The following is a 14,507-nucleotide window of genomic DNA, read 5'->3' as shown; positions in this document are numbered from 1 at the left end:
AGATTTCTCTTATTTCATATGGCGACTGCCCTACTTTATTAAAAGACCAATTATCCTGATCTTTCCGTGAGATCCCTGGGGTACAATGTATTAAGTCTTCTGTGTTTCTGTTCCAGAATGCGTACACATACATGATGGGGGCATGTGTAATTGTCTTCAGGTTTTTCTCAATTTGTGGGAAGCACGTAAGTATAAATTAGGAACTACAACCATTGCAGTGCTCGTGTATAGATTAAAGGACAGTTGCTAGGCATCTCTAGTGCACATTCTGTAAGGCTCCATTTTATATGCCAAAAAAAGGGAGACTTCAGGCAGCAGTGACCAATTTTACACGCTGTCTTTAAAATGTCAGGATTTTAGGTACATTGTGTAATAACACTATATTATGGTTACTGGAAAAGCTGCATTTTTTGCTAAAAAAAAGTACAACTGCAATACCACACAGTTTTTAAAAAGTGCTCTCTAAAACTCTGAACATACATTGTGCTACCTCCAGTCCTTGCCATTTCAGTGTGGTATGCATGCTATTTATTTATTTTCTCTGCGAGACTAGTTGAGTGGTGATTGATGCACTCATCTTGTTCTGATAGTGCTCTTTTACAGAAGTTTCTTTCTCCAGAGTGCAGGTCTGTGTCTTGTATCTCTACAACGTATGTCTTATCACAGTGAAGGATTTATGTTCAATTTAAAAAAATGTTGGGCCAGGATATTCATCTGGAAACACTGAGATGGCGACAAAGCAAGTCACTTCTGAAGTTTACATTTCTTTTGTGTTTGGATTTGCTCTGGTGTAATTGAGAGTAGGCTGAAAGAATAAGCACAGGCAGAGAACAAACACATTTATTTAACAAGTGGTGACACTCTGCATTCTCTTGCTGTAGAACTTTTTTAGACTATCCAAACATTTTCTGTGGAGTCTGACAGAGTAAAGTAAATGTGATAAAAAGAGCGCGATACTGGGTTGCTGGGGTTAAGAACAGTAAGTCAGAGGGTTTGTTCAGTAAAGATAAAAAGTTTCCCTTCAATCAAATTACACAGAGCCTGTAGAGCCTTGGAAAGCAAATGAAAAATCCTTGCTTCTCCTATGCAGCCAGGCCAAGTGATTGACTTCAAAGCTTTCTGATTGATTCTAAAGTTTTTTCAAGGTTTTAACCTACTCATTTGTGCTTTCATGTTAGAAGCTGCATCAGTTTCACTAATTTATCTCTTGTTATGCAATGTGATAGCTAAAAGTCAGCATAAGTTACCAGTTTGGCATGATTCTAAAGAAAACTGCTACCATCAATCCCATTAAAGAAAATTTTCCATAGCATCCAAAGTGGTTAAGGGTGTTAGGGCAATCTAGGGCAATAACTTTATCAAGAGTGAAATGTACAATATGCATGCATGGGAAAGTAATACCTATTATCTAGGCCTACTGCCTATGTAATTTCCAAAATTATGCTCTCTTCTTAAGCTCTTTGGACAACTTGCATGAGAAATTATCTGGTTTGATCAAGCTGTGCTGTTCTTAAGGAAATCCCCTTCTCTATACATCAACCCATTTCTTTAGGTAGGCTGCAGTATCTGTGATTTCCACCTAACAGTTAGCATCACTTTCAGATAAGCCAAAAGTACTTCACTGCACCACTGTTCATGCAATGCTGATTTTGATACTTCTGGAGTATACTGATCCTAGAACATTATAGTTAAGCTTATGCTGTATCATTGCTGTATTATCCTACACTGTATTATCCTATACATCCTCTTTAAGGAGCAACATCTTGACCTTGTAAATTACATGGATATGCTGATGTCTTTAACAAGTAAAAAGCACACTAAAATTCAGAGGAAGACACAAAATATTCAGTTCCAGTCAGATTCATAATGTACCATTTCACTGGGCTCATCCATTAACATATATGTGTAAAGAATTCATTGTCAAAATGGCAAGCGCAATAAGTCTCTTTTCCCTTGTATCTCTGCTTTCCTGAATGGAGTCATGGTTTGCTTTTTCTCTGTCCTTCTAGGTGACGCTCAAAATGCTACTCCTGACTGTGGTTGTCAGCATGTACAAGAGTTTCTTCATCATAGTGGGAATGTTCTTACTGCTTCTTTGTTATGCTTTTGCTGGAGTGGTTTTATTTGGTACAGTGAAATATGGAGAGAACATTAACAGGTACAGTATGTACTACCTCATGGGGATGTTCTTTAAACAGCCCAAAAAAATCACATTCTGCTAGAGAAAAGTTTATCCGTGGTAAAAAACAGACAAGTCCCCAGGTCTAGCTCAAGAGCTCTAAACAGAATTTCTGGCAGGAGGCACTGAGCCATCTTTCCAGTCTTTGTGCATTGGACCAAATGACACCCCATCTAGCCCAGAGCAGGCTGAGAGCTGTTCTTCGTTATGCCAGCTAGAAAATGCTTCAAAGCAGCACTGCACTAGTTGCAAGCTGCTGAAACACAGTTACGGACTACACCTTATTGGCATCACCCAGGAACAGGATCCGTATACCAGACTGATACAGAGAGGGGACAGTTCTGTGAGCTGGCTGTTAACTGGAGATTTCCCAATCAATAGCATCATCAGACTTCAGGAAGAGGACGGAGACAAGAGATAGGATCTGGCCCTGAGTCTGCTTTTGTTCTTTGATAAAATGAGCCAAAATACTCAGACCTGTGTCTGAGCTAAAGTTCAGTTATTATATCTTAAGTCATGGAATAAATAATTCAATGAGCTCATTCAAATAATGCTGTAACTACTTTCAGTTTAAAATAGTAGAACAGTAGAAAATGGAAGTTATTTGCATTTTTTCTTGCCAACGTTTTAGCTCTGGGACGTGAAATGATATCTATCTCTTTCTTTTAAACAGACATGCAAATTTTTCATCAGCTGGCAAGGCTATTACTGTACTCTTCAGAATAGTTACTGGAGAAGACTGGAACAAAATTATGCATGACTGCATGGTAAATACAATACTGCCAGAGATTAAGTAGGCAAGAAACAGGAGAGACACCCTTGCATCTCAAAATGTTTCCAGTATCTTAGCTTTGTATAAGGAATGTTGTGATTGCCTTTATCTCTTCAAGAGATATAATGTTTGCTAAACCTCAGAACATGACACGCAAATTGCAGTTCCAATCACGCACTCGCAATGTAATATTTCATGGGGCTAGGCTATTACATAATTTAAAAACAAAAATAAAAGTATGTTTTCAAAATCAGAAGTGCAGTAACACACTTTTCCACTGTTATCTCTGGTTTGGCTGTAGAAAGGTAACTTTTCATTTCTCTTTAATGCCTGCACTTTGGCTCATTCCGTATGAATGGTAGTCTTAATGACCTCAAAATTTGTCCTGGAATCATTTTATTTTGCCCAAGTAAATTTCTGTCTGTGGTTTCCATTGTGATGAAAATCATATTCCCTTCCTTTTTTAAAATTAATAGGCAGGGAAGCTTTTTAAAAGCCACCACATTTCAGAGCACCATGTTGTTTCTTTACAGTGGCATGATGCACAAGGTGCCTTGTGAGTGGTAGGGAGATCCACGCCTCAGCATTTTTTGTCATACCTCTCTGTTTTCTGATTTCTGACTGCTAAAGGAACAACAAAAAACTGCCCACAATAATGTCCACAGCATTATTCCCTATTTCCCTATTTGTGAAGCTTTAAAAAAATGACAGTCATAAGTATTGTGTTGATTGCAGAGAAATTAAAAATCTCTTTTTATGATTGATTGACTTTGTTTTCTTTTCTTTTGAAGGTTCAGCCTCCATTTTGTACGCCAGATAACAGCACCTACTGGAAAACAGACTGTGGAAATTACGCTGGTGCTCTTATGTATTTCTGTTCATTTTATGTCATCATTGCATACATCATGCTAAATTTGCTTGTTGGTAAGTGAAAATATACATTAATAACAAAAAGGTCCATCTTGGTATGCAGTATGTTAGATTTGAGTCTGTTGTGCTATTCAGGTGTGAGGTTACCTTGTATGTTCACTGTTACTTTATATGCATATGATGGTTTTGATACTTCTCTGGCATGGTGTATGCTAAAACTCAGGAAGCTTGGGAATGAAAGTTTTTTGAACAAAGAGATGTGTTACATTTGTAGACGATAGTTACCCTAAGGAATATTATTTTCTGAGCTTTTCCTTCCTCCGGTTAACATTTTTCCAACATCGTTGGAATTCTCCTAACTGATTTTAGAAGATGTTAGATTTGGCATCTCACCAGCATTTAAGATACAGCTTTTAAAAACTGAGCACAGTGAATATTGATGTAGCATGACAGCTAAAGGCATTTATTAGTGTGAAGTGTGCACAACAGAATTAATATTCTCTTGAAATTCATTGTTGCTTATAGAGATTAACCAGTTAGAATGTAACTACAGGCTTTCTTTATAGTGTATTTTGGTTTTGTGGTTTTCAGCTATCATTGTGGAGAATTTCTCGTTGTTTTACTCAACTGAAGAAGACCAACTTTTAAGTTATAATGATCTTAGGCATTTTCAAATTATATGGAACATGGTTGATGACAAAAGAGAGGTAAGAAATTTGATAATGAGCACAGAAATCCAGAAAATCTACATTTTTCCTTGAAAAAACATAAGGGGAAAACAAAGTGTGCTGACAAAACTCAATGAGCAGTTACTGTTAGGTTGTGAAAGTTCAGTGAGCATGATCTAACTTTGTTCATGGCCCTTCAAATAGTAACCTATATGTTCTTTACTGCTGTGAAGTGCTTACAATAATAAATTTAAAAACAAATGTGGATATTCACAGGATCAATACAATAGCATCTTTCCTCCCAGCTCCTTGAGAGTTGTTCCCTTGGAAGTCTACAGACTCACATCCATTTATGTGCCTGATCTTCAGAAGGGCTTTGCTGAGATTTTGGCACTGTCTCCCATAAGATCCTCATAGATAAGATGATTAAGTATGGGCTGGATGAGAAGACAATCAGGTGGACTGAACTCTGGCTGAATGGCCGGGCCCAGAGGGTAATGGTCAGTAGCACAGAATCTAGCTGGAGGCCAGTTCCCAGTGGTGAACCCCAGGGCTCAATATTGGGTCCAATCCTGTTCAACATCTTCATTAACGATCAAGATGATGAGGCAGAGTGTACCTGCAGAAAATTTGTTGATGATACAAAATTGGGAGGGGTGGCTGATATACCCAAGGGTCATGGTGTCATCCAGAGGGACCTCTACAGGCTGGAGAAATGGGCTGTCAGAAACCTCATGAGGTTCAACAAGGGGAAGTGCAAAGTCCTGCACCGGGGGAGTAACAATCCCAGGCACCAGTACATGCTGGGGGCTGACCGACTGGAAAGCAGCTTGGCAGGAAAGGACCTGAGGGTCCTGGTGGACACCAAGTTGAACATGAGGCAGCAACGTGCCCTTGTGGCAAAGAGGACTGATGGTAACCTGGGCTGCATTAGGCAAAGTAATGCCAGCAGGCCAAGGGGAGAGTATCCTTCTCTGCTCAGCACTGGTGAGGCCACACCTGGAGTACTGTGTCCAGTTCTGGGCTCCTCTGTACAACAGAGACATAGACATACTGGAGAGAGTCCAGCGAAGGGACATGAAAATGATGAAGGGACTAGAGCATCTCTCCTATGAGGAAAGGCTGAGAGAGCTCAGACTGTTCAGCCTGGAGAAGAGAAGGCTCATGGGGGATCTCACCAATGTATATAAATACCTTTAAGGAGGGTGCGAAGAGGAGGGAGCCAGGGTCTCCTCAGTGGTGCCCAGTGACAGGACCAGAGGCAATGGGCACAAACTGAAACACAGGAGGTTACCTCTGAACATCAGGAAAGACTTCTTCACAGTGAGGGTGACTGAGCATTGGCACAGGTTACCCAGGAAGGTTGTGAAGCCTCCATCCTTGAAGATACTCAAAAGCCATTTGGACATAGTTCTGGGTAACTGGCTTAGGAAGCCCTGCTTAAACAGAGGGGGCCAGACAAGGTGACCTCCAGACGTCCTTTCCAACCACAACCATTCTGTGATTCTGGGATGAGAAGAGCATCTGGGAGACTGATCTGTTCAGATATCCATACAAGTTAAATCATCGTCTGAATGATTCATGACATCACTAAGATTTGAATATGAACAACACTATGGTGAAAGAACTTGGTTGCCTGTAGTTGGCACATGGCTGTGCCGGAGATGGAAGCTGCAGTCTGTACTGATGGAGGCAGAGGATTCTGCATCCATCATGCCCAGGACTGACAGTATCTTTCTCTGATGGGGAACAAGACATCACAGCAAAAATAGTTCCGGTCAGGCTTATTTAGCAGAACAAAATATTTAGAGTACTGATACCACAGTTTTGGAGGGCAATACTTTCAGTCTTAATTTTTTACAGCAGATCAAAATTGTTGTCACAAAAAGTGCAACATGTGCTAGGTTGACTCTTAGAGCAGAAGACTTTTTACAAGCCAGTAAACTCCCAACATTCTCCTGTCCAAAGATGCACAGAGGACAGTTTTACAGCCAGGTATAGGCCTGGCTGTGAATGTTTAAATTGTAGTTTAATTTCAGTTTTTCAAAGGCAGCTATTTGGGCATATAATTCTCATTACAGATTAATACAAATAGGGAAACTAAATCCCCAAGCAATTTTGAAAATTTCTGACAAAATTAACAGCACAGATTCCCATTTTATATCAGTCAAATCACAGCAAAGACTTCCATGAACTACAACTGATGTGCATCTGCTGAAGAGCTGGCTGAATGTGTATATTCTTAGTCATGTATTCACAGTGACTTAAATAGGCCAGGATTTGACACAGAGTCTTTGGAGAAAGAGTGTTTCTCTCACTGATCAAGTTGAATGTCTGTGTTAGTCGTTAGGTCACAGTAATCATTTACCAGCTATTATGCAATTTTACCCAGGGAGTAATCCCTACCTTCCGTGTGAAGTTTCTGCTGAGGCTTCTGCGGGGCAGGCTGGAGGTGGATCTCGACAAGGACAAGCTGCTGTTCAAGCACATGTGCTACGAAATGGAACGGCTCCATAATGGTGGTGATGTCACTTTCCATGACGTGCTCAGGTATGCTGAGATTTTCTCTAAACCTGTAGAGTGGGTATAATGGCCTGTGTTTCCCTCCAGGCTAAAGGGTATTCATTAGACTTGGGAAAAGGCAGGATTGGTAGCCAGAGAGGCACTGCCATTTTATATCTAATGCAAAACTTAGATGTTCCTTTTTTTCCTGCAAAAATATTTGTGATGAAAAACACAAGTCCTAGGGAATCAGCTCTAAGTAATTTTAACATCTTCATTTGAGGCAGTTTGTCTTAAACAGCAGTCTCGTGTTGTTCTTGTATCCCAAGCAATGCAAAGTTGTGGCCACATATGTAGCAACATGACAGTGAATCTGACTAGAAATAAAATCAAGATGGGAACTTTATCCAGGAGTAAACAGTTAGGGGAAAAAAATCCAAAACCCACAAATGCCCTAGTTGCTTATAGTTCAGCAACATATTTGTATGGGATAGCTAGATGTAGGTGACAGGGTCTTCATTTGTTTTGAGCACCACAAGTGTCTTCTGGAATCATCTCAACATTTTTTAGCTTCCAATTTTAATTTACTGCACACATGTGAATTACGTATTTTCACACTAAGGCCTTAAGTATGAGCTTTGATTTTCTAAATTAAAATGTAAGGTCACCAGCATTTAAAAAAAAAAAAAATCTATGTTTCTTCCAGCATGCTTTCATATAGGTCTGTTGATATCAGAAAAAGTCTTCAACTGGAAGAGCTGCTTGCTAGGGAACAACTGGAATATACCATAGAAGAGGAGGTGGCCAAACAGACCATACGCATGTGGCTGAAGAAGTGCTTAAAGCGAATCAGAGCAGTAAGTCAGGCTAAACCAGGATCTAAATGGTTGCAGAAATTGTACTGCTCAACAATGCTGGAATTTGCCATCACTATGCTTCATTTACTCTGGAGTCACGATAATATTTATGTGAAGATGTATGTAGCAGTTGCTAACTCAGCGGAAAAAAGTATGTTACAGCTCAATTGAAAGCGCTACAAAAATAAGCATCTTTTGAAGGCAAAAACTGTCTTCCTGCCAAAAATTTATCTTTCTTTTCAATACAGCAGGAAGATGCAGGTGCAGAGACCAAAGTCAAAGGAACAAAGAAAAAACAATGTAATTTGATGAAGCTTCCTAGTCCTAATCCTTCCTCACAGAATGTAATTGCATGATTTCCTTGCCTCTGCTGGGAGAAGATACCATGATCAGTCACCAGCAGGTGACTCTTCAAAAGGCATCTGTATCAAAATACATCATTTGAATAAGCCATTACAGTAACTGTGTGTGCAAATAAGCCATGTGTACGTGCAAATCAGGTATATGAACCATGGCACACAGTAGCTGTGTCTATGCCAGGAAATTAAGCAGGGCCAAGGCATTGGCTCAGGACTGGGATGGGGTCACCCATACTCATTACCATGTTCCTTGGCACAGTTTTGGCCCATGCATACTCATACTCTCCCAGACCACTGCCGTAGGAGCATCACTGCCCTCCAGGCATGGGTCAGGGTGGAAACTGCTCCCAGTAAGCAGTGGTTGAAGCTATCTTGTGTGGTAGAGGGAAGACTAGCCAGATCATGTACATCCTGGCCTGTCACTTGGCTTCAGTACTGCAGGAAATCCTAGTCTGTTTGATTTACTAGTATAGACCTAGCCAGTGCTTCTGTATTCTGTTTATGCAGTGCTTCTGATCATAAGAAACATTTTTGCCTTTCCTCAGGATAGCTACAGTATATGCTAGTCGAAGTTTGTCTTGGATGAAATTTATATTAAAAAAATTTCAGGAAATTTGAATTAGGTTTTCCAGTTATTCTCCCCTTTTCTTTCAAAAACAACTCTTCCTTTATATAAAAAGCCACAATCTGGTTGCCTTGATGAGTGATTTTTCAGTTACTGTAAGGCTGAGTCCAAGTTTTGGTGCAGATATTTTTTATTTTTATAAAAGCTTACTTCTTGTGAGTGAAGGTTTTCCATAGAGATCTGTGATCATGGGATCTGGCTTTTTATGTCTGTAGATTTATAAAAAACCATAACTGGACAATTTGAATGTAATGTACATTCCAGCTGAAACGTCAATGTCCAAGGCGTATTCAGCTAGATAGTTTCATTTTGATCTCATCTCTGTAATAATAATGGTAGTAAATTTAATCTCAGCTCTCAATTCTGAGTTTGTTCAACTCTGTTGTTCATTTCATTATGATACTGAATTACACTATGTTAAAGTAAATATGCTATTCATTTGACTCTAATAATATGGTTCAGATCATTTCACATTATATGAACCTTTTATAAACTGAATGTAATTATGGAAGTTAATATATATTTTCAAATTCTCTTGTTAGTCTCTAAGTCTGTCTAGAGGGAGTATGTGAAAACTACCCAGAAAAGTGAAACGCTTCCTAAGGGCTCTTTATTTTAATTTAAAAGCAAATTAGATTGTAAGATCATAATGGTAGTGGGTTTGTTTTTCTATTTGTACTGTAAATCTATACTCAGTCCCAAGGTTTCCACTACTGTTTTATTCAGTCTTATTGACAGCCTGTTCCAAAGTACATGGAAGAAATAAAAATTCATGTAATTCCTAGTAAATCTCTAACAATTTCCTTGTTTCTTTTTCTCTGCAAGAACTTTTAACTCATAAATTCAAAACTTTATATGCTTTTAAACTCTAGGTTTAAACCAACAATTGAGCAACATGCCTTCCACTTAATATAGTTTATAAGTTTCATCCCCTATTCCCTACTTAAAGGTTAGACATATGCTGGAAGGCAGTTTATTTAAATAGCAACCATCTCATACGTGTACCTTTATCGAAGCACCTGATATCCACATTTGGCACTCACTGTTTGGTTAAATATTTAGAAGGCTTTAAAACAAATCAAACACTGATGCGGCAATGAGAACGTTTTTGTTGTCACATGTTGTGTCTTGATAGAAACAACAGCAGTCCTGCAGCATTATCCATAGTCTACGAGAGAGTCAACAGCAGGAATTGAGCCGATTTCTGAATCCTCCCAGTATTGAGACAACACAGCCAAGTGAAGATATGAATGCTATTAATCAGGATAACAGTGCACAGCCAGAGGTATGTTAACCAGAAGACTATCAGCTACTCAGAACAAATTCAGAAAACTTCCATGTTTCTTATTTGTTCTTTTTAAAACATCATTGTAACAGGAAAAGTTGAAAGCAGTATCTTATTTTGCTTCAGTCTTTGCCTTCAGGTGTAAAGGCAAGATGGTGAAAGGCAGTAATTCCCCAGTTTAGTTAGCTGTCTTGCTAGCACCATAAAGGGCAAACTCAGCTGTACGACTCTGGCAGCACCAACTTTCAGCTCTAGTATGAGCTGTGTATGGGCTCAGGGACTTGAAGTTCTCCTGTTCAAGCATTCTGAAATAGTTTTTACACTGAGAGTGATAACACTGGGCATGCTGGGTCCTGTGAGTAGGAGTCCTGGGCTCTTCCAGGGCAGGGAATGAAGAAGGTACAACTTAAGAACTCCACTGCAGAAGGCTGAGAACAATTTTGTACCCTTCAGTGGGACTGTATAATAGAATTGAGCCCAAATGGTCTTTTTTATTTTTCCTGTTAGCAATAGTGTTCTGCATGAGTAAAGAATAGAAACCATGCTGCCTTAACAAACGGCAATACATTTTGTTTGTATTCATGTGTAAAGCTTGGAAATAGAATAGAAAGATAATGCTTCTTAGTATTATCCCCATGCGATGGGGAACTATGACTAAGATTCTTTTTTTTCTCTGTTCAGACAAGTAGCCAGCAGCAGCTCCTTAGCCCAACACTTTCTGACAGAGGTGGCTATCGACAAGACTCAGCAGATGCTGGGAAACCTCAGCGGAAATTTGGACAATGGCGTTTGCCATCAGGTACATGAAAAATGTGTATCAGTATAGTCCCCACATGACAAATCACTGCTGTACAATAACAAGGCCATGAGAAGTTTCATGATTCACAGTTCTACCTCCTGCCTGCTGCTTGCACCCACATCAGGGTTTTTCTACCCTCATGCATGTTGAAATCTAGCAATGTCTCCCCTTCCTCCCAATTCTGAAAGTTTGGAAGATGGGCTCAAGCATTGCCATGTGCAGGTTGTTGGGGTTTTTTACTTTTTCATACATTTACTCGGGATCTTTGGATTGAGGGCTGTACCGTCCCGTATGTCTGTATAGCATCTTGTGCATTTAAAGTTCTCTTATCATATAAAGCACAGTGAAAATGAATGAAGTTTTTCCTAACAGCAGTAATAACTTCTGAGTGCCTTGTCTTGCCTAAGCGTACCAGATGTATGATTTGTACTCTACACCATAATAATACATTTTTATAGCTTCACTTCAACCAGGAATTGGCCACGTATACAATCAGTTTCCTGTTTATTTTCTCACAAACAGGAAACATCCTCAAGTTATTCTAGTAACTACAGTCCACTAGAAAAGAAAGGCTAGACTATGCCTTATAGGAGAGTGCTTATAGGAGGGTGGGAGAGGTGCATAGGTACAGTCTGAGACCTTATTAAGTCTTTATTTCAAGAGCACTCTCCACCACCTGAAATATTCTCTCTTAAAGTGCATGTTGACCTCTGCTGCCTGCCACATCTCGTGACCAGCAGGTTAGGTGTGTGCACATCAACCTGCTTTCAGCTGTCATGAGTCAGTCCTATTCAGAGTCAGAGTGCTGCCTTCAAAGGCTGCCACTATTCAGACCCTAATCATATCTAGGTGGAAGTAGAAGAGATGGTCATGCTATGAGTACCAGTAACCCTACTTTTGTGACCAGAGTACTTGTCCAAGAAATGGGACAGCTTAACGGAGAGCTTTTAATCCGTGTTTTCCACTTAAATGTCACTGAGCAGCAAAGAAGATTAACATTTTGTTGGAACAGAGAGAAAGAGTAAAGAGGGAACATGGTAAGGAGGAATCATACTACTGTAGCCAACTGGATAGGTTTTTCAAGTAAGAATGAGGAGTTCAGGGTTTCCTTTCTTAGCACTGATATTGGCCGTGTCACTCTTGAATGCTCCTTAGTGGACAGTCTCAGAAAAGGAGGGCCACCTCCATGCACAGTACAGCCCAGCAGATGATAAGTACTCTGCCCCCAAATCCAACATGTATTTAAGATCATGAATAGCATCATTAAGATCAATTGTGGTTTTCATATACTTACACATGTGTGTTTGTGCTTTCCTAAAGCCATACCAGCACCTTGTACTGGCTTCCGCCCCTAGGCCATAGTTAAGTATTACTTTCTAGGTGTAGCTGCCACTTCTAAATGCACTTCCCCTTCCCTTTTTCTGGCACTTACCACTTACCACTTTCACCATTTTGCCAGCAGGTCAGCTCACGTAAGTGCTGCCTAAACTGTATAGGTTGCAGTTAGCCAGATAAGAAGAGACCTATTGCACCAGCAGAAGGAAATGAGGCACTGCTCAGTTAAACTGCTCTTCCAACTGATTAATGGGAGCAGCTGGAGCTGGAAAAAAAAAACCACATTAGAACAGAGCCCTACTCTTTCTCTACTAAGTCAGTTCAAAGCTGCCCCAGTCCAGCTAGTTCTGTATACCTGAATTCTAAGCAAAAATGTTCAAGAAGCGGATCTACTCTAATACAGAACGTTCTGTTTCATTTCATAGCCCCCAAACCAATAAGCCATTCAGTGTCTTCAGTCAACCTCCGCTTTGGTGGACGTTCAACTATGAAATCTGTTGTATGCAAAATGAATCCCATGTCTGATGCTGCTTCTTGTGGATCAGAAGTCAAGAAATGGTGGACAAGGCAATTAACTGTGGAGAGTGATGAGAGTGGAGAGGACCTTCTTGATATCTGAGAAAAATTTAAGTCATACTGCAACAACAACCACTTCAAGTACAATCTAATTTTCTATGTTTAGAATTGAAGATGCTGTGTAATGTACGATTTCTTTAAAATCAATGTCATAAATTTTTTCAAATGCTTATCCTTCTGCCATATGAAGCATAGCACACACTTAAATGTTAGAATTCACCTCTATAGGTACTAACTGTACTTTAAGAAATGTGTATACAATAGTAGTGCTAACAAAGCCAGTGAGACTATATTGCCTTTAGCAGACAGAGCGTTGAAAGATTTCATATGTTCTGTAGCTACATAATGAAAATGTATTTTGATACACACACGTCTGTGTTTTTCTTCAACCTATACTGTACTTTAAAGTGGCAACACTGTCCAATACAGGGGTAATGTACTACTTCTTTTTGTGCTTTCCCTCAGTTCTTACTTAGTAACATTTCTTTAGAAAGATTTTATTATTCACAAATGACCTGAAGAGGTCAGCACTGACTTCATGTTCAAGGGAAGTATTTTTACAAAGTACAGATTCTGAATTACAAATCTAAGCTTTTTCTGGATCTTTTTTTAAAATATGCAAGATACAGGATAACTCATTTTAAAATCAGAAGGTGAAGGATTGGCTTTTAAAATGTAAATATCTTTGGGGTTTGGTTAATTATGCAAAGAGCTTGATTTTCATAGAGAAAACAGAAAAAAAAAGAAAAAAAAAGACATGAAAACTGTGCATTTAAGCATCCAGCGAAAGACCTCTATGTGAAAAACATGGTTTATGCTTCATTTTCAGAATATACTGGTTACATATATGAATGGTGTCATTATTCTCCTGTTAATTGCGTCCCATTTCCTTGTGTAGTCGTAAGATAACTTTCTTCTTGTCTGTGTGATAAAAATTAGCATGTTGGGGGTTCTAATTACAGAGTAGTATTGTATGGCTTTTAAAATACAGTTCAGTTTTGTCTGTATAGATAGAAGTGATTTTACTTACCCATGGTACTACTCATGCTACAGCCCTGCAAAGCTAAGGCATGACACTGTACTATGGTTAAGTACCTTTGTCCCTTTTATCCCTATGCATCATATTTTGACGCGTTAGCCTTCTTTTATTTCATGAAGCACCAATAGTGCTGCATTATCGCTGGTGAAATAGCAGCTGTCCCTTTCATAAAAGTTTTTCCAGTGAAAGGCCAATGCTATACAGAGGCAGAGGTGGAGAAGAAAAGCCACAAAATGCAGCAAAGTTTGTTAGTTTCAGAATTCAAGGCTGTTTAAAAATGTGGGGTAAAAATGTGCCCTTCCCTCAAGGAAGAACTAAGAGGTTGCACATTTTGTTGCTCGGCCCCCGACTGGGTTTTTTAGCATAGCTGGGACCTTTCCGTTACCATTGTTTCCTATGGAAATGATAGGTTGCTCTAACATGGCCTGATGTGAGATCTTGTAGGAGGCTCACAGTTAATGCACATCACCACTTTAAAAATATATCCTTTAAAAAGCAGACAAAAGCCAGTGCTTTGGCATGTTTTCTGGCCAAAATATTAATGTAGAGTGGTCAGAATACAGCATTGTTTTCACAGATGCCTTCACCATAAATGCAAAATTACTTTTGGCCATAAAATACAGTTTTCTTGGCATCTATCA

At 39.4% G+C, this 14,507-nt stretch overlaps 1 protein-coding gene across 2 annotated transcripts in view; it reads left to right on the top strand.

Moving 5' to 3' along the window:
- Window positions 1–13,683, top strand: part of NALCN (sodium leak channel, non-selective) — a 242,430-nt gene extending 228,747 nt beyond the window's left edge. For both annotated transcript variants that reach the window (XM_059825606.1, XM_059818762.1), the window contains 10 exons: window positions 117–185; window positions 2,010–2,158; window positions 2,853–2,946; window positions 3,743–3,875; window positions 4,413–4,528; window positions 6,882–7,039; window positions 7,698–7,848; window positions 9,968–10,117; window positions 10,799–10,916; window positions 12,677–13,683. In XM_059825606.1, the coding sequence (XP_059681589.1) occupies window positions 117–185; window positions 2,010–2,158; window positions 2,853–2,946; window positions 3,743–3,875; window positions 4,413–4,528; window positions 6,882–7,039; window positions 7,698–7,848; window positions 9,968–10,117; window positions 10,799–10,916; window positions 12,677–12,870 (1,332 nt within the window). In that variant the 3' untranslated portion in view covers window positions 12,871–13,683. The remainder of the gene's footprint in view (window positions 1–116; window positions 186–2,009; window positions 2,159–2,852; window positions 2,947–3,742; window positions 3,876–4,412; window positions 4,529–6,881; window positions 7,040–7,697; window positions 7,849–9,967; window positions 10,118–10,798; window positions 10,917–12,676) is intronic.
- The last annotated feature ends 824 nt before the right edge of the window (window positions 13,684–14,507 follow it).

This window comes from Gavia stellata, chromosome 1 (assembly GCF_030936135.1).
Source record: "Gavia stellata isolate bGavSte3 chromosome 1, bGavSte3.hap2, whole genome shotgun sequence".
Classification (NCBI taxonomy): domain Eukaryota; kingdom Metazoa; phylum Chordata; class Aves; order Gaviiformes; family Gaviidae; genus Gavia; species Gavia stellata.
Note: the sequence above shows the minus strand (reverse complement) of the source record. Positions and strands in the feature narration are given on the sequence as shown.